This window comes from Hesperophylax consimilis, chromosome 12 (assembly GCF_061612785.1).
Source record: "Hesperophylax consimilis isolate HC1 chromosome 12, BYU_Hcon_1.0, whole genome shotgun sequence".
In the NCBI taxonomy this organism is placed as follows: Eukaryota; Metazoa; Arthropoda; class Insecta; order Trichoptera; family Limnephilidae; genus Hesperophylax; species Hesperophylax consimilis.
This window is the reverse complement of record NC_142847.1, coordinates 10,799,927-10,819,909: the sequence shown is the minus strand read 5'-3', so window position 1 is coordinate 10,819,909 and position 19,983 is coordinate 10,799,927. Positions and strand designations below refer to the sequence as shown.

Here is a 19,983-nt window from a genome sequence, read left to right as displayed (position 1 = left end):
AATTATGAGTGGCACAATGTACGTACTCTGCGTTAGGCTGAATATCCTTAACCTTCCAGCGGGCGCGTTGAGAAATTTCCCTTGAGCGGGCGCTTGTCATAAATTTTACGTCATCGAGTTTTCTCCATATAAGTGGTATTTTCTTACAAAAATGTTAGAGAATTTTTTTAAGGATACGGAAAATGATAAAAGGCAGTAATTATTTGACTTTCTTAAAAAAAAACGAAGCAACACTCTAAACATATTAATATTTCAAAACAAAATATTTTATCGACCTATTTAGTCAGAATCAATATTCTCATCCTTACAATTGTTACAAACCACCTCAACTGAAGAATGGTTCTTGCATGTAAAGGACTGGCAACAGCAACGCTTCATTGATGCTGAGGATCTTTTCTTATCCAGTGAACATAACCGACAAACACCGCGTTTTGTAAAGCTTCTGTTTTCTTCTTCTGTTATCAGTTCAACTGCCCGACCGTAATTCACTTTGAGAAAAACATTTAAATCTTGCGGTAAATGTTTGACATTTGATTTGACTCTAGCATAGCTCGAAGCTCGATGCTGATGACTAAATGGTAAGAGTGGGGGAAGCGAAAAGGCGCGTCTGTCGTAAATTTTACGACGGCGCGCCCGCTGGAAGGTTAATATGTTTTTGTACACCATTATACACACCACTCATCACATTGGCTCCATCATAGCCTTGCCCCACACATTTGTTTTAAATCAATATTTTTGTCGATAAATAATGTTGTCACTTGGTTAACTAAATCTACTGCGCCATGTTTGATGGCTGCATAAAAGCCTAGAAACACTCATTTTACTTCTATATCAATTGGCTTTCCATTTTCCGATCTGGTTATTACTGCATACCTCACAACAATGCATAGCTGATCTACCTTCGATATGTTCTGTGTCGTATCCATTATGATGGCAAAAAACGGTGACGCTCTAATTTGTTCTAGTAGATGGGTTTCGAGTTTGGTCCCCAAGTTCTCAATCATTTCATTTTGAATTGTTGCACTCAGATATCTTGTTGATCCTAAAAACATAAAAAACACAATTTCAAAAAAGTCAAGTCAAGTTAAACAGTTAATAATTATAAACAAAATAAAACGATAAAAAAACTTATAAATAATTATTATTACCTTCGGGCATGTCCAAAACTTGCCGCAAAATGTGATCATATCGGGCGACAAGCTCTACAAAGGACAGAAAATTTCCTTGGTATCCTTCCTGACTTAAGTCTTCTTGATGTCCTCTCAAAGCCAAAGAACTCTTTGCTAGGGTAAGTATGATATCGCATAACCTTTGAAGAACCATTTTCCAAAATGATGCTTCTTTGCGAATTTCATTTTCAAGTTCCTTGTCGATAGTATTAGTATTGTTTTTTTTCCAAAATTCATACACATCACATGCTTCTGAATGGCCACTCGAACAACTGTGTTGTTTAATTCTTTCTGATAAATGCTTCCAATCTCGAATTCCCGTACACCAAACATTATTCATTTGTGAAGCAAATAACCAGCAGGGTTGACAATAGGCAGCGCCTAGTATTTTGGAATAACACAACCAAAAACGATTAAATGGTCCATATTTAGAACACGAAAAATAGTACGATTTTGAAAAACACTTATTGTTCTGGTTGATGTCTGTTGGAAAAGGTCCTGAAGGCTGTAAAGGCCCCATCGTTTAGTATTTACTATTTTTACTTAATATTTTGTTCGTGAAGTTTCCCAAGTCATAAAAAGATTTGTCGTACACATTTTCGAAAAATGTAGAGGTCTATGGTTCCTCCAAACCCTCCGCTCTTATGTGTGTCATGCAAACATCATCCACGTTCACATGATCGGCGGCGGAGGTATCTTCAACTGCAATAATTGTCGAATTATCTTCAGTAGGCTTCTCAACCAACACTGCAGTTACCACATTATTTGAGTCACTATCAATAGAAATATTTTGGCCAGATGTACTTGCAGAAGGCTGACAAAAAAACTTGTCAATTTTTGTTTACTATCTTCTCTTTCTTGGCGTTGTTTGCGTTTAAATGCACCACTGGGTTTCTTCTTTTTATCCATATTTTAATACGCTACGAGTGTCGTTGGGAAATGACGCACATATCACTATCCGTCAAATTAACAACACTGCCAACCTACAGAAAGAATTTAGGGAAATTCCCTAGGCACAATTTTTGAATTTCTATCAACTGAGTTGTCATGATTAAAGCGGGGTTCCAAGTTGCAACCTGTCATATTTATTTTGAAAATGTGAGAAATTTCCAAAAGTTCAATTTGAACGAGATTTCTGGTATGGATTCGAGGGCCCCCTGAGCTTGAGGGCCCCGGGGCACTGCCCCGCGTAGCCCCTAGGTAGCTACGCCGCTGGAGCAAGTGATACTTCTCCTCTCGAAGTACATGACCCAGATATGAAATTTTCCTGATTTTTATTAATCTAAGCAGTTCTCTCTCTGCTCTAGCCCGCCTGAGAATTTCTGTGTTGGTGATCATGTCGGTCCATGGGACTTTGAGTATTCTCCGGTGAAGCCACATTTCAAAAGCCTCTAACCTGTTCATGGTATTTACTTTTAAGGTCCATGTTTCACATCCATACAACAAGACCGACCACACATAACATTTTAGCATTCTCTGTCTTAGTTTTAAGCTGATATTATCATTGCAGAAGAGGGATTTCATTTTAATGAATGCAGTTCTTGCTGCTTCAATTCTGCACCTAACCTCTACATCTGGATCAAGAGTCTCCGTTAGAATACTGCCGAGGTATCTAAATCTTTCGACCTTTTCGACATTGCAACCATTTAACTGTATCACTGATTCAGAGTGATCTAGTCGTCCAAATGTCATCCATTTTGTTTTATTGACGTTGATTGTTAGGCCCAGTTGCTCACCAGCATTATTAACAAGATTTAATAGGTCTTGGAGGTCATCGATACAGTCAGCTAGTAATACAGTATAATCTGCGTATCTTATGTTATTAATGACAACTCCGTTGATCATAAGACCCTTCTCAGTATTACTTAGGGCTCTTTTAAAGACATAGTTGGAATAGAGATTAAACAATAGTGGCGAAAGGATACAGCCTTGTCGTACTCCACGCTGAATGGAATTGCATTAGATCTCTCATTCCCATGTCTCATTTCTGCTGTTTGGAACCAATACAGGTTTTTTATGAAATTCTGGTCTTTGGTGTCAACGTTACAATCCGCAAGCATTTTCATTAGGTCAGCATGTTTTACCCTGTCAAATGCCTTTTTGTAGTCAATAAAACAGGCAAAAACTTCCTTTCTTTGGTCACGACACTTTTGCAATAGTACATCGATAGACAATAATGCCTCACGCGTCCCAAACGCATTTCTGAAGCCAAACTGAGTGTCATCCAAGTCCTGCTCGCACTTATTGCGTATCCTGGCATGTATTATTTTAAGGAATAATTTAAGGACATGACTCATCAGGCTTTTTAATCGATAGTCACTGCACTTCTTAGGGTATTTTTTTTTAGGCAATGTCACGAGGGTGGATTTTAGCCAATCTTGGGGTATATTCCCTGTGTCGTATATAGAATTAAATAACCTCAACAGTCAACATTTTCATCATTAAAGAGCTTCAACACCTCAACTGGAATATCGTCTGGTCCGCACGCTTTTCTATTGTCTGAAGTCTTTATCGCATGAAGAATTTCTGATTTTAAAATCGATGGTCCGTGCAATTGATCATTGGGAATATTAATGTCAGGTCTAATATCTTTGAATGTATCATGAATATACTTTTCCCTTGTTTGTAAAATATCTTTTTCATCCAATATTAATTTATTGGAATCGTCAACTAAACATGATGGAGTAATTCTTCTAGAAGTAATTTAATGTGATTGCCTGTAATTTACTTTAATTTTTTGTGAAGTTTAAATGCATTGTGACTACGACTGTACGATTCTAGTTCTTCACACTGTGACTTCATCCATTCTTCTTTGGCTTTTTTAATTTCACGTCTAATCGTTCTTTGTAAGTTTTTATATTGTGTCTCATTATGTTTGTGTTTACGTCTCTCATCCATTAAGTTCAAAATGTGGTCAGTCATCCAATTCTTTTTTCTAATTTGCTTATCAGCTTTCAAATTTGCATCACAGGTTTCACGTATAACTGACTTAAGGTTATCCCATTGTGTTTGTATTTCTATCGATGGATCACAAGGGAGTAGCCTAATATTATCGTTCAAAGTCTGAGATACCCTATTTCTGACCACTTCTTCATGGAGTTTCGAGATATCCATTATATATCCATTGTATATTCATTAACCAAATTATACGAAATGGCTATATTGAAGTATAAATCTGAACTAATTAAACATTTATTTTTACAAGAAGATGTGCCAAATAACCTAACTAACATAACAATTCATTCTAAAAATTGTGTAAATGACGGTACATGTAATACGGACTGCGCGAAACTAAATCATAAATCCAATATAAAATATCTTGGTATCTTAATAGATAAAAATGTTAAATGGAAAGACCATATTAATCTCACTGTTGAGAGAATAAGAAAACTTATCTATATTTTCTATAATATACGAAATATTTTAAATAATAAAACTATCAAAATTGTCTATTATGCATTAATTCAGTCCTTATTGCATTACGGGATTATTGGGTGGGGAGGGGCTTTTAAGGCTTCTTTACAGCCCATAATTACAATTCAAAGAATAATTATAAAAATCATCCTTAGAAAACCATATGACTCCCCTACTTTAGAGATATTTCAGGAATTTAATGTACCATCTATCACAGAATTGTATAAGAGAATCGCCTTATATCAAATTTATAAAGAATATTTTATTTATAAAATTCACCCCTCAGATAGCATAAGCAATAGATTCAAAACTAATGGCTTAATAGCCATTCCTATGCTTAGAACGACCACGGCTCAGCACCACTATTCGTATTTAGGTGTGAGATGGTACAATATATTATTGTCCAAAAATAAAATTAGTGTAACCGAAACTGTGAATTATGAACAATTCAAAAAGTTAATTAAGTCCCTCAAATTGGATAATGATATATTGTACCCCTAATTTTCTTACACTTACTCAATATGTAAAAAATATATATATCGCACCTCCGGTGCTAAACTGTCACTTATGCAAGTTTTGTCAAAATTGATCTGAGTATGAGAAAAAATAACTAATGTACCTCTTTACTTGGTGCGTCATCATCGCTTGTGTAGTGCGTATAATTTCCGCGCGAGGGCAGTTATGTCGTTATGGTTTTGGTGCAAATCTAACCTCCACTGGGAGAAACAACGTTTCATTGGTTAGTTGCGCGCGGCACCCCGCACGAGTAGCAGTCTGCTGGAGCTACAACACCACTAAGGTAATTGTGACAATTCATTTTTATGATTTTGGAGCAATAACAACACTTAAGTTTGTTGTGACATTTGTTTCTTGAAATAATAAAGATACTTGTGTACGTAGTGACATTGTTTCCCCAATCCTTATGTTTTATGGTATACGGTTTTCGTTCGATTAACAATTGTGACAATGTTACATGACAGGTTCAAGTTACTCCAGGAAGAAAAAAAATTAAGTAGACTTGAAAAAGACAGGGATATGAAAAAGTGTCATGAACCTGACACCAACACAATTGTTTTCATCTATGACTTACAAGCAGTGTTACCCTGTCCTGTTGGCAAATCAAGCTCTTTTTACTACAAATCGAGACTAAATTGTTATAACTTAACAATGTCTAATGCAAAAAAGAAAGAAACAACCTGTTATTTTTGGCACGAAGGCTTGGGCAATAGAGGAGCCATAGAAATAGGATCGTGTGTGTATAAATACCTGGAGCAGATTGCACTTGAAAGTCATGGCTCCGATATAATTATTTACTCGGACAATTGCTGTGGCCAACAAAAGAACAGGTTTGTGTTTGCGATGTACTATTATGCAGTCAATAAGTTTGACATTAATTCCATTCAACATAACTTTTTGATTCGAGGTCATACGCAAAACGAAGGCGACGTAGCGCATTCGGTTATTGGAAAAAGCTGTAACAAGAGCAAAAATGCTGGATCTATTTATGTACCCGACCAATACATATCACTGATTCGTGGGGCAATAAAGACTGGTAAACCATTTGTGGTAAAAGAAATGAATTACGATGATTTCTTTGATTTGAAGTCACTTGACGAAAACATGAAGTTCAATATAGCAAAAAATTTAAACGGAGATGTAATAAAAACTGGTGACATTAAATGCATTAAATTCACAAAGAATTGTGAAAATTACCAATATCGAACAACTTACAAAACTGAAAACTGGGAGGAAGCAAAAGCTATAATTCAACCAAGTGGAAAAAATTTACGCGGAAGTAGTGGCAACGCCCAAAGAATAGATGAAATTCCCTTCAAGCAAGCATACACTTCAAAAATACCAATTACAGAACGCAAAAAGGGTGATTTATAGCAATTAGTGGAGGCAAATATCATACCAAGATACTATGAAAGTTTCTACAATGATCTCATTTCATTTTTTGTACTTTTAACATTCTATAAAGTCACATTTCCACTTGCAGGGAAAACAAGTTTATTGAAACCGCAGTGTTAAAGACTCCCTGATTTTCCTGGGAATGTGACAATAAATTTAAGGTTTTTGATTTTTTAAGAGAACCCAATTAGTACAAAATTAATGCTAATTAAAATAATAATAATAAGTAAAAGAAATTGTATTTGTTTGATACTGTTGTTAATTGCGTAATTACAGTATTTAAATAGGTACCATACGTGACCAATGACTGATTTAATATGAAACGTCGCTGAAAACCGTTCGTAAAATGGTAAGAAGACTAAGATTAAAAAGTCTGATTAATGGTAAAGTTCTATATGTAGAATTAAGAAAGTTTGTTATACTGCTTTGATATTTTAATTAATAAAACTTTAGAAAGGTATGATATCGTGTTTTGATTGTTATGACATAATTGCCTGGTAAATTGTTTTCTAGTGCCATAACGTCACTTCTGGGAGGGTTGTAAATTTAAAATGTTTATATTTTTTTATTACAAAGTTGAGAGACGTTTGCTTTTACTTTGATATGAAGTTTAAAGTTGTAGTTTAAATAATTACCAGTTCATTTTTTAAAAGAACAAACATACAAGGTTATGCAGTGATGAAAAGAACAAACATACACGGTTATGCAGTGATGACAAGAAAAACATACAAGGTTATGCAGTGATGACAAGACAAACATACAAGGTTATGCAATGATGAAAAGAACAAAAAGGACTCTAACATTTCATTGGTCTGTAAGCTAAGTTTGAAGAGCGTAGTGTTTTCGTAGAGTACCAAGTAGACGAAATTTCACTGAAGTTATTAAAGTTACACTTTCACTGTAACTTGACCCATTTGAGATTGCACTCAAGTATCACTAGGGCCTTAGAAATTGAACTGTGCTTCTTGTTTGTGGTTGAGAGATGATGATGCGGAGGGCAAGAAGTATCCGGGTCCGTTGTCGTACCAGCGTGAATTCCATTATGCTGATGTGGTGGAGCAGTAGTTGTCAAGGTGAAATGAAGTTGGTAATAACATGGAGTAATACCAGTAAGTTGATTGATGGTTGATGCGTGTAATGGCTATTATGTTGAGTTTGCGCATCGGCAAGTGGTTGATTTGTACAAATGGCAAGTGGTTGATTTGTACAACGGCAAGTAGTTGATTTGCACAAACGGCAAGTGGTTGATTGCACAACGGCAAGTAGTTGATTGCACAATGGCAAGTGGTTGATTGCACAACGGCAAGTAATTGATTGCACAATGGCAAGTGGTTGATTGCACAATGGCAAGTAGTTGATTTGCACAAACGGCAAGTGGTTGATTGCACAATGGCAAGTAGTTGATTTGCACAAACGGCAAGTGGTTGATTGCAGGAACATAACTAACCTTGAGCTGGCATGCTCTGAGGTTGGTTCTTTTGAATGTGGTTTAAATGATGAGACAACTTAATTTGCTACTGCACGCACGACTCACACCTAATTTGGGTGCGGTCGGGTGTTTTTGGTACGCAGAGATTGGAGAGATGAGTGTGATGGAAGTGAAGGCGGCAATGAAGTGAAACTCAGCTTGCAGGTGATGAGGAGGGCTGCTGGTCTTCTTTTTAATCCAGGGACAGGTTATTATTAGAGCCAAAATTCTTGAAGTTTACCTGCCTGGTAGACCAATGATGAAAAAGCGTTTGGAGAGAAACAAATTGTGTTCAAGAGAAAAGACAAAAAAACGTAGTTGGTTAGAGAGGAGAGAGAGTAGAGAGAGATTCATTATGCTTGATTATGCCATGAGTATCCCGAGATTGGGGAGACAAAAAAGTATCACGACTGGCGTGAGGTTACCTATTTGATATCAAATAGGTAACCTCACGTAGGTGGTTGTACCGTAGTAACACCCAGTTTCTGAAAGAAGTTGGCCTTCCATGGCCGGTGTTAGCGCTTGAGCGATAGCAACTTACGACTTTCAAAGTTACAAGAATGTGTTGATTACCTAGGAATGGGGTGAAAAGGAGAGATTATTTTGAAGCAAATTTCATGGATAAAGATTGTCTTATAGACAGACGATACGCTATGTGCGTAGAGTACACCTTCCAGATTCATGAAATTAACCTCAAAGGATAATGAGGGATGAAAAAAAAATGGAGTTGAGCGAGAAGGTCTGTTGGTGATAGGGCTGATTCCCCATTCGATCTTTTTCAGAGAACGAAATGTGGTCAACCAGCAGGTTTCCTAGCTTCTTACAAATGTACATGAGTTTGATGGAAGGGTGAAGGGTGGAGAGTTGAGTAGCGAAAATTGATAGTGACTGAGCTAATTCTCAATTCGATCTCTATGTGAGGACGAAATATATCAACCAGCAAATTTCCTAACTCTTTACAAATATACATGAATTTGATGAAAAGGTGAAGGAGAATACACAGTAATAACAATCTAATCCTTCACGTGTATTTGGTGAAAGATTAGGGGTCGTTTTTAATCTTCTACAGTTTGTGAGAACATGACAGACCCTTGCTCAAGTTTCACAAACCTGGGAGTTTTTCTTATTCGTCTCCCAGACAACGATTTAGGTGGTTTTGTGTCACTGTCTCGATTAACTCCTACGACACGATACCTCATAACCAAAAGTGAAGCTGATGGCTAGTCCATGGTCAATGGATAGTGGATGGTTCTTGGGTCCGCTGACAAGAAGTCCACAGGTATCAGTTGGCGAAAAAAATTGCTGAATGCACAGCTTCATGTTTGTTTGAAGAGAACAAAAAATTCTCACTACAGTGAAGGACATTTCCCTCAGTGTCATGAGTTATACAAAAGGATCCCAACTAAGGGAGACAAGTCAGGGTAAAATGATCTACGTCCGGTAGAACAAGTACATAGTGTCAACTTGTTTAAAGAAAACAACAACAAGATATTGTTTCTTATAATAAAAACACATAAATTTGTTTTTGACCACGATAGTTTTATTTTCACTCTACCGGTTTCGGAAGATCCCTTCCTTCGTCAGGAGAATATTTAAAACTAATCTACTACACAAAATATTGACACATAAATACAAAAATGTTAAGTGTTTGAGAGAGATGTCGACAAAGTGGAAGGGGTAATTATGGGAATTCCAGGAAGAACAGAGCGGTTAACTGGAAATATGTCAAGAATAGGACTATAAGACAGATTAATTTGGTTATTTATTGTACTGGAGTTATTATTGATGGCTTTTCTGATTTCAAGTGCTTCTAAACTATCTAATTTTTTGCCTTTATTACTACGGTGAAGAATTTTAACCCCTGTATCTTTACTAAAAGTATGATCGGTGGAAATGAGATGATTGGCAAACTCCGAAAAATTATTGTTATTTAAACATCTTAAATGTTCGGTGATTCTAATATTTATATTTCTAGTTGTCTTACCTATGTAGAACGATTGACAATCATTGCAACATAGTTGGTAAATGCCTGAGTGGCTAAATTTGTGATCTTTATCTTTAGTATTTTTAAGTAATTTTCCCAAGTTGTTATCAGTATAGAACGCGGGTTTAATGTGGGTAGGCAAATTTTTTGTACTAAGTGAAGAAAAATTGGATATGTATAAGATTTTACGCCATTGAAAGGGATTTATGATTTTATTATTAGTTTCAGGTGTACCAAATAAAAATGTATTCGTCGAAATGAGTTTAAGTTTCTTATTCAGGATTTTATCAATTAAGTGTGTCGAGTAACCATTATTTAGAGCAATTTGTTTTATTTTTGACAGTTCAATTTCGAAATTAACAGCTGATAGTGGGATTTTTACTAAGCGGTGTACCATTGAATGATAGGCAGAATGTTTGTGTGATATCGGGTGGTTTGACGTGTTATGTATAGTTATATCCGTGAATGTCGGTTTACGATAGATGTTAAATTCAATTGTATTATTTATTGAAGTTAGTGTTAAATCTAGAAAATTAATCGATGCATTACTGCCTACCTCTACAGTGAATTGAATTTTTTTATGAAATGAATTTATAAGAAGAAGGAATTTAGTTAGTTGCCGCTCTGTTCCCGTCCAGATACAAAAAATATCGTCTTCATATCGTTTCCAAGTGAGAACATTATTTAAGAGTGATGACTTACAATTAAAAATCTTATTTTCTAAGTTATTCATAAAAATATCTGCCAAAAGTGGGCTAGTAGGAGCTCCCATAGGTAGCCCTTGGCTCTATTGGAAGACGCAGTTGTTATACTGGAAATAATTTTGATTAAGGCACATATTGAATAAACGAGACAGGTCATCAATCATATCTTTATCTAAATTAGAGGATTTTAACATATCTACAATTATTTGTTTGCAATCAGTAGTTGGAACATTTGGAACAGGACACAGGATGACTTAATATGAGTGACCTGGCTCGGTGTATTTGACAAGGCAAATTAATGCTATTTAAGTCAAAAATAGTACATAATATAACAAATTGGGGCCAGGAAGTTGAGATCTTAAGATTTTACATACTCAACGTGACCGAAAGGTGTTATGTATGATACAATGTTATTGATGAGGAGGACAAATCGGTGTTTGTTCTCCTTTACAACAACCTTTTTCAGAATTGACGTGTCAATATCAAATTCTGAAAAAAACAACAAATTAGAGCAAATGGGAATGTTGAGCGCCATTCAATTTTTTAGAAAAAACTGAAAAAACTTTAAACAAAGGTAATTGTAACTTTTATTTGTTACACCTGTGTAATTTGAATCAAATGACGATACCGAACTGGAATTTACACACGCATTATGATTACAAATTATAGGGGTAGAATATTCACCCCAATTGGGTCTATGTTGCAAAGGGCCATTGTTTTATGAACGATGTAACCCATTGGAACAAATGTGATGAACAAATGTGAAAGAACAATGTGAAGAACAAGTATAAAAGACAATGTGAAGAACATGAGAGAAAAAAAATATATTTACAAAACAATGTTGTACGTGACTTTTTGTGGTAGTTATGACAAAAAATAGTTATGTATTTAGTGTCGTAAGTGTCAGAATGGTGACGACTAACAATTAATGTCCAGGGTCATGACTCCGGGATCATGAATCGTTTGGGAGGCGGAAAAAGTCTCTTGACTGGAATGATGAGTTCCAGAGAAGATACGTACAAAATATGAGTACAATTATAAACATTACACGGTGAGGTGTGACAAAGAAACAAAAACAACAAAGGGTTTATACAAAAGAGCATAGTTGTACATGTATGGGTGAGAAATGATTTAAAACCACAGTTGACACTTCTGTGTTTTTAGAAAAAAGGTTACCTTGCAGAGGTCGAAATGCGAGTTTTTATATGAAACTAACGCGTTAAGACGTGTTGTTTGTCTGCACGAGGGCCAAATCTCGTGGGACAAAGGTAGAGCCAAAATTTGTTAGCTATGTGTGTTGTGACCTAGTGAAGGTGGTGTCCATTGTGTCCACACTTCCTAGTTTGACAATATCTTTCACGTGGTAGTTACCGATGTGCTTACCAGAGGCGTCCGATAGGGTAAATACTACATCTGAGATTTTTCTCAAAACTTTTGCTTTAACAAAGCGAGGAGCCAGTTTTGCAGAGAAGTACAGAGCATCTTGTGAGAGTGTGTTGTTGCGTCTCCAAACTGTGTCGTTTTCCTTAAAGGTAGCATGTTTCCTGCGTAAATTGTATCTGTTTGCACTCTTTTTGTGAGCAAGTATCAACGCATCTGTGACTTCGCTGTAAATAGCGGAAAGTTCTTCAAGACGGTGAGCGTAGTTCTCTGATGGGTTATCAGTAGAAAGAGAAGATCATGGGAGGCTAGCGTCCCAATGCAAGGATCCATGGACAATTTGTTCCATACCATGTTTGAGGAAGAAAGGGGTGTATCCCGTAGTGAGGTTCACCGTATTGTTTAGTGCAGCTTGAATTTTATCTAGATTTTTGCACCATGTTCGTTGATCTTTGTCAACCAGGATTGCCAGAGCTGTATTGATGGTCTGGTTGTAACGCTCTACTGTATTATTTTGAGGCGTGTAAAGTGTATTATAGAAAATATCCTTTATGCCGTATTTGGCCAGAAATTCCTTGAATTCCAGAGCAATGAATTGTTTTCCACTGTCGCAAATGATGGTGCGAGGAGTGCCGTAGAGGATAAAAATGTTTTTTTCTAACAAGTTTATGATTGCAGATGCTGTGGCTCTTTTTAATGGGAAGATCCAACAGAACTTGGTGAATATATCCACTATGCTAAGTATATGCATGTTTCCGGCGTAGCTTCTGGAGAAGGGGCCGATGAGATCCATAGAGAGTGATTGTAGTGGCCTGTCCGCTCGTTTGGGGTTATTCATGAGACCAGATGGGGGTGCAGTACTATGTTTGTATGCTTTGCAAATGTCGCACTTAGAGATGTAGTTGCGAACTTGTTTAAGCAGGCCTGGCCAGTAATACCTTAAGGCTATTTTCTTATAAGTTTTGAAAGTTCCTGGGTGTATGGATCCGGGGCCGCTGTGATTGTCGATTATAATTTTTTGTGTGTCTTCTGAGGGAATGACTAGCTTCCAAGCATAGTCCTCGAGTATAGACAGTGGTGGTTTGCAGTTACGATATAACCGACCTTCCTTTATAATAAAGTTGGGAAATTTTTGCGGGTTATTCCTGCATTCCTCGTAGGTTTTTAAATACCAAGTGTCTTTGGTGGTAGGAGTTGGTGTTGTTTCTTCGGAGGTCAGAGTGGCGAGTTCTATTCTTGAGAGGGCGTCTGGGACAATATTGTCTGCGCCTTTACGATGGATGACATCAAAGGTGTATTGGGATAGGCGAGACGACCAGCGGGCCAATCTGCCAGAAGGGTTGCTTAATGAAATCAACCATTTTAGGCTGCTGTGATCGGTGATGACTGAGAACTTACTGCCCTCGATATAGCCGCGGAAATGGTGGATAGAGTCCATGACTGCGAGTAGTTCTTTTTCAGTTATCCCATAGTTTTTTTCGTGTTTGTTTAGACTACGAGAGAAGTATGCCACTGGGTGTTCGCCGTCGGGGAATTCTTGTGTTAGGACTCCGCCGATTCCAACGTTGGAGGCGTCTGTATGTAGGGTGAAAGGCAGAATGAAATCTGGACAGTTTAGTACCGGTGCAGATTGCAGTGCTGTTTTTAGAGAGGTGAAAGCCTTTTCAGTTTCAGTTGACCAAGCAAAGTTACTGACACCTTTTCGGGTACCGGTAATTTTATTAAGAGTGGCCGCTATTGTGGAGAAATCCCTTATGAATCTTCTGTAGTATCCGGCGAGACCAAGGAAACCTTTAACTTCTTTAGCGTTCTTTGGCCTGGGAAAGTTTGTCATAGCTTTGACTTTGGCAGGGTCGGTTCTTAGACCTTTTTCGTCTATTACAAAGCCGAGGTAGCGTAGGCGTGATTTGCAAAATTAGGAATTTTCGAACGTGTCGCTGATGATTATTAGGTCGTCCAAGTAGCAGAACAAATTATTGTCGGATTCGGGGCCGAATAGTCTGTCCATCAGTCTTTTGAGCTCAGCAGGGCTGTTTTTTAAACCGAAAGGGAGTCTCTTAAAGTGGAACATTCCTCTGCCGGGCACTACAAATGCTGTTTTTTCACATGAAACATCATCCAGAGGTATTTGTCAGAATGCTTTGGACAGATCTATTGAAGAAATGAATTTTGCGTTGCGTAGTTTATCCAGGATTGCGTGTACAAGAGGAAGTGGGTACGCGTCAGCCTCAGTACAGTCATTAAGTCTTCTGCTGTCGAGGCAGAATCGGGCGGAACCGTCTTTTTTGGCTGCGATTCACGTTCTCTTCACCTTAACCTATCTGCTAGCGTTAGCCAAATAACGCTATCACTTGTAAGGATAGCATTAAGTTCGCTTGTAACGATCCTATTGTGGACTAAGAGCGATTCACGAAGTAGCGATAGCCTTACATTTTTAATTTCGGAGACACTAAGTAAAAAAATCCTAAAAAAACTCGGTAAAGAGTTGTTGAGACATTGTTTGAAAACACAGATATATGAAATATAATCAAATGACGCAAGATTTGAACCAAAACTTTAAAAAACAATTGCTCTATATTATATTGCATTTTAATTAGTTGTTATTTTATTTTTAAATAACATAAATAAGCAGTTTATCGAAGATTTTCGTTTTGTTAAAAGGTACCTGCCCCGAGAGATAGTAACGACTTTGTTGTTCATTCACCACTGAAAGTGTCAATTTTGCCCACCAATCGCGCCACCGAGGGAATCACTTTTGTCTTCGGGCCCGTTCCCACTTCCGTTTTCAAATCGGAGGCGGGTCCCGTTTTAAAAACGGACGGCCAATGGCCCTGTTCACACTACCGTTTTAAAAACGGATCCGTTTTAAAAACGGACCATACTCTACGAAAAAAAATTATTGTCGATTCAACAAAAACATGTTATTTGCTCATTATTCAGTAATGGTGCGCAATGGACCACGATGAAGCTCTTGTTGTCATGTGGTACTTATTAAATAGAAGGAAAAAAGTGAAAAGAAAATTTTGAGTACACCCAATCATAGCCGAATGATTTTCTGTAGGAATTTTCCAAGTGTTAATTGGTGAGTTAAGAAGTGATGAACTAAAGTTCTTTAATTATTTTAGAATAATAATGAATGGATTATTTATATAGCGCCGTTTTCACCATGAAAAATCACCTCAAGGGCGCTTAATGGCTTAAGAGAATGTCTATCACTTCCTTTAACCATCTACTGGAATGAGTTTCAGAGAGCTTAACATATCAAAATACGAAATTGAGAAAGTGCATTTGTCCTGAAGAAAGGCTATCGATATTTTAAAGTAAGAAAACAATAAACACTCAAATATTTTTTATTATGTGTTTATTTAACTAATACGCTCTTCCGTGCATCTCATTAAAGCTTTAAAATTTAAAAAAAAGTAAACTTAAATAAAATAAAATAAAAATTTTGATGTACAAAAGTTGTGTACACCAAGTGTTTTGTTTTTATTTAGTTAAAGATAAAATATTACCATACTCTTTCTTCGACCAGTGGTATTAAATTTTCGGGATTTATTTCCTTATCCATTATTGTAGTTTTGATTTATTTACTTAACAAAATAACCAAATACAAGCACGCAGCGTGCCTGCTTCCTTGCGACAGGGAGCGGGCGGGGAGGGGTCGGGGTTTGGCGGGGACTCTGCCGGAACGACTGGACGACAAGTGTGAACAGCTCCATACAACACTATGAGCGAGCGTGTGCCGACACGATTTGAAAACGGACGCGCTGCGTAGGCGAGCCATCCGACAAAAAATGTCGGATCCGTTTTCAAATCGTGTCGGACAAGTGTGAACAGCTCCATACATCCACTACAGCCACTAGGGCATCCGATTTTAAAACGGGACCCGCCCCCGATTTGAAAACGGAAGTGGGAACGGGCCCTTCCAGTAAAGTTGACGAGTTGTTTATTCAGTTCAAGTTGTTGTTTACTTGTTATTTTTGAGTCGTTTGCTGAGGAACACAATAAAATGAGGTAAGTAGGTGCTATATTATGTATGTAAAAGCATTTAAATATTATTCGTATGCTTTTCACTAGGACTCAAACGGAATTATCAACAGTATAAATAATTATGTCTGTACGAAGTTGACGTTTGTTTAGAAATGTTTAAAACCAAGTAAAAAGCGATACAGTTCTTGTATTATTATATTTTGTCTTTATTATTATGTGTGCAAACCTAAGAAAAAGTGTGTAATTAAGAATCTGACGTTAATTAATAATTCTCTTTCAGTGTACAAAAAGCAATTCGATCTGCCCGTACAACAGCCATGCAGTTTACGATAATGGCCGATGCAATGGTCGCTGAGCCGCTCTTCGCGGCAAACCGTTTTGTCGGTATGCATGGGAAAGAGAATTTAGCCGCATTTTGCCGAAATCTCACCAATACATTGAATAACGCTGGTCCACCAAAATCAACCACTCAATGGCAAAAAGTGGGTTAAAAGTTTTGAATAGTATTTGTCAATGTTGTAGTGAATTTGATCTGTCAACTGTAATGAAATATTCGTTTCAGGTGTGGACCACATTAAAATCGAATGTGAGGGCGAAAGTTGCCAAAATGCGGAAAGACCGCCTGCAGACCGGCAACACATCAGCGAGGACCACATTGTCCGAGCTGGAGGAGAAAGTCTTTAGCCTGATAGGCAGAGTGGCTGCAGAAGGATTAGACGTGCCTGACAACCTTCCCAATGATGATGTATGTATTTTACCACGCTCGTTCATGTCAAATATTTTGCTAGTTTACATAATATGAGTAAAAACATAAAGAAATTTCATAAGATAGATTTTGATATGTTTATTTCGTTTTACAGAGATCTCTTCTCGCACTGATGGGAGTATCAGTTGGTGACGAGCCTGCTGTGGCTGTAGAAGGACTAGGCGTGCCTGATAACTTTCCCAATGATGATGTACGTATTCTGATTATTTGTATAGGACTATACCCACGCTCGATCATGCCCAATGTTTTTGTTAGTTTACATAATACGTGTAATAACATAAATAAATTTCTAATGATACATTTTGATCTGTTTATTTCGTTTTACAGAGATCTCTTCTGGCATTGATGGAGGTAGCAGATGGTGATGAACCTGCTGTGGCTGTAGAGATGCAGCAGGAGCTCATGCTAATATTAAGTAGACTAGTAGAGAGAGAGAGGAGAGAAGATGAGAGACGTAATAGAGGATGAGGAAAAGGGAGTAAAAGTCAGTATTTGTTGTAATGCTCATGCTATTATTAAGTAGACTAGAATACAGAGAGAGGAGAGAAGATGAGAGACGTAACAGAGGATGAGGAAAAGGGAGTAAAAGTCATTATTTTTTGTAAAAGCGGGTTTTCAGTCTCACTCTTAACTATTTATTTATTCTTTTAAATTGATATTGTGTTTTAAAACGTTAATTTTACAATAATACTAATAAATGTGATATTATCTTCCTTTTACGTTATAATGTTGCTGTGATTTGAAATGAGAGTGGGATTTACGAATGTAAAAATAGTATTGTTTATTATTGTTTGTTATAGTTGTTTAATTGACATGATGTTAAGATTATTGAAAAATCACTTCTAATTCTTACAGAGCCTTTCAGTGTAATTTTCATGATGGCTTTTTTGATTTTAATTAGTGAATATAGAATACATATTTTCATTTGTACTGCCTCATCCGATAATATCATAATCAACAGTGAATGAAACTTGGCTGAAATCTGGGGAAAAGCACTTGAAATTTACATAAATGAATTACAGGTAATACAAAACAAGGTAATCAAAAAACTATTTTACTACATATCACAAAAAATCATATAGGGAAACAAAACTGTTAACAACATTAAGAAAACTATATGAATATACAAATTAAATTGTACACATAATGAAACTAGATAGTATTAGTTATGGAAGTGCGTAGTGATGATGTGACTTCTTACACGTCTTCCTTCAGCAAGACGTGTCCTTGGAAGTTCTGACTCTTCTCTATCTGTAACGGATAATGGCCTATTATCCGTTTCAGAATGGTTATCATGCTCATGGATGCGAGTTAATCTCCGCATATTGTGCAGCACAACGCACGAATTGATTATGTGATGAGCTCGTTTGGGTTCATACATTAGTATTCGCTGGGCAGACAGACACCTCCAAGTTCCTTTCAGAACTCCAAAACACCTCTCCACAGCTGACCGAGCTCTACAGTGAGCGTCGGTGTACCTTTTCTCACTGTCAATGGCTGAATTTGGAATGGGTGTCATCAGCCATGGTTCCAACGGGTAGCCTGCATCTCCTGTTAAGTACAAAAATATTAAAATGAAAATTAATTTTTGTTTTAATTGCTTTTAGAACCAAAAGCAATTATGTATTTTTCCATTTTTTGTTTTTTATATCGAATAAATATATCAAAATCTCTGGAGAGATTATAATTTTTCCTATTCTATGTGGAGAGGAGACAATGTTAATTGCTGTGAAGTAATAAAAAAAATATACTATTTACTACATGTCCAATGACTTATTTTTACCTATTAGCCAAGTTTTCCTTTCTCCTCTTTCATGCCACAGCTCCATAATGCGACGAGGTGGAGAATTGGCCCAAATCTGGCTATCGTGCCGCGTTCCCGGATATCTCGGGTTCACGTCTAAAATGATGAGGTTCGGATCACAAATCTGAAATGTTCATTTTTTAAATTACAATATTAGGACTTTTTCACACATATGAAAGTAGGTACACAAAGAATGGTCCGAATCAAGGGCTTACCATTTGCACATTTAAGGAGTGATTCCCATGATGATTTAAGTAAATCTCTTCCTGATCTGCAGGAGCGATTATTGATATGTGGGTGCAATCAATCGCTCCTATAGTCCCAGGAAAAGGATTATCTGATTGCTCAAATAATAGCCTAGCTTTCTGCCTTTCTGCAGCAGTTGTAGGAAATTTGACCCACGTTATCGTTAATGTTTGGCTGATAGCCGATGAAACATTCTGAATGCATCGGCTAACTGATGACTGGCTGATTGCCAAGCCCCATTCGTGGCCTATACCTCGCTGGTACGAACCCACCGCATAGAATCTTACTGCAGTAAGTACCTGTAAGTATAAATTTCAGTCATGAATACCATACCTCCTTTTTCATGGATTAAATAATAATTATGTTTATTAAATTTAGCACCGACCTGTGATTGGACAGACAAGCCATGTCTTCTTTTAGGTTGTAGGGTCAGGGATAATGAATTAATTAGGAAATGGGCAATTTCCTTCGAAATTCTAAATAATTTAATGAATTCCGTTTGCCCCATTTCCATCGGATTTTGACCATCTCTTAAGCGTCGAAATGGGATTCTCCCCTCGTTTTGATTATCCTCCAAGTCTACAATCTCCAGAGCCAAAAATCCTGCAGCCATTTTATCTGCAAGATATTACTATTATTTATCTGGAAATCCCCAATGGCAATATGTGCATCACACAACTATAAACGTTTAGTTTATTTTAATTTAAATCACTTGATATCTGATATTAAATTTCGTGCGTTTTGAAAGTTACATAGGTATTTTACAAACATCGCAAATACGTTAATTCGGTTAATAATAGCATTATTATGCGAAAAATACTTCACTAATCATGTTTACAGTAAAAACTTACGATAATATGAAGTTTTCTTTTGTTTAAATATCACTGTAATCGTCACTAAGTCCGCAAATTTATCAATCAATGCTTTGCTAATGACAGGTCGACCGGTCTCCATAAAACGTGCTAGCGTTAACTCGTTTAAGGATAGGATTTTAAATGACAGGAGCTGTCAACGAGAGAAAGGGAATCGCAATCGACGTTAGTACTAGCGTTAATTTTTATAATGCTAGCATTTCAACTGTCAAAAGAGAACGTGAATTCCATTCGTAGAAAAATGCGTTAATATTAAGGTAAGACGAGGATTACTG

The 19,983-nt window shown here is 36.8% G+C and overlaps 1 protein-coding gene and 1 long non-coding RNA gene across 2 annotated transcripts; one reads left to right on the top strand and one right to left on the bottom strand.

Annotated features, from left to right (window-relative positions):
- Positions 1 to 15,985: 15,985 nt before the first annotated feature.
- LOC149419125 (uncharacterized) lies at positions 15,986 to 17,254 on the top strand. The gene is made up of 5 exons (XM_089637933.1): positions 15,986 to 16,044; positions 16,301 to 16,502; positions 16,583 to 16,765; positions 16,881 to 16,976; positions 17,114 to 17,254. Exons 1-5 carry the CDS (start codon positions 16,040 to 16,042, stop codon positions 17,252 to 17,254), a joined length of 627 nt encoding a protein of 208 aa, XP_089494059.1. The 5' UTR covers positions 15,986 to 16,039.
- Positions 17,255 to 17,454: 200 nt separating this feature from the next.
- Positions 17,455 to 19,132, bottom strand: LOC149419124 (uncharacterized). Its single transcript, XR_016302863.1, has 3 exons — positions 18,806 to 19,132; positions 18,570 to 18,714; positions 17,455 to 18,337 (listed from the first exon to the last, which is right to left on the bottom strand). It is a non-coding gene; the product is annotated as an uncharacterized LOC149419124 (long non-coding RNA).
- Positions 19,133 to 19,983: the final 851 nt, after the last annotated feature.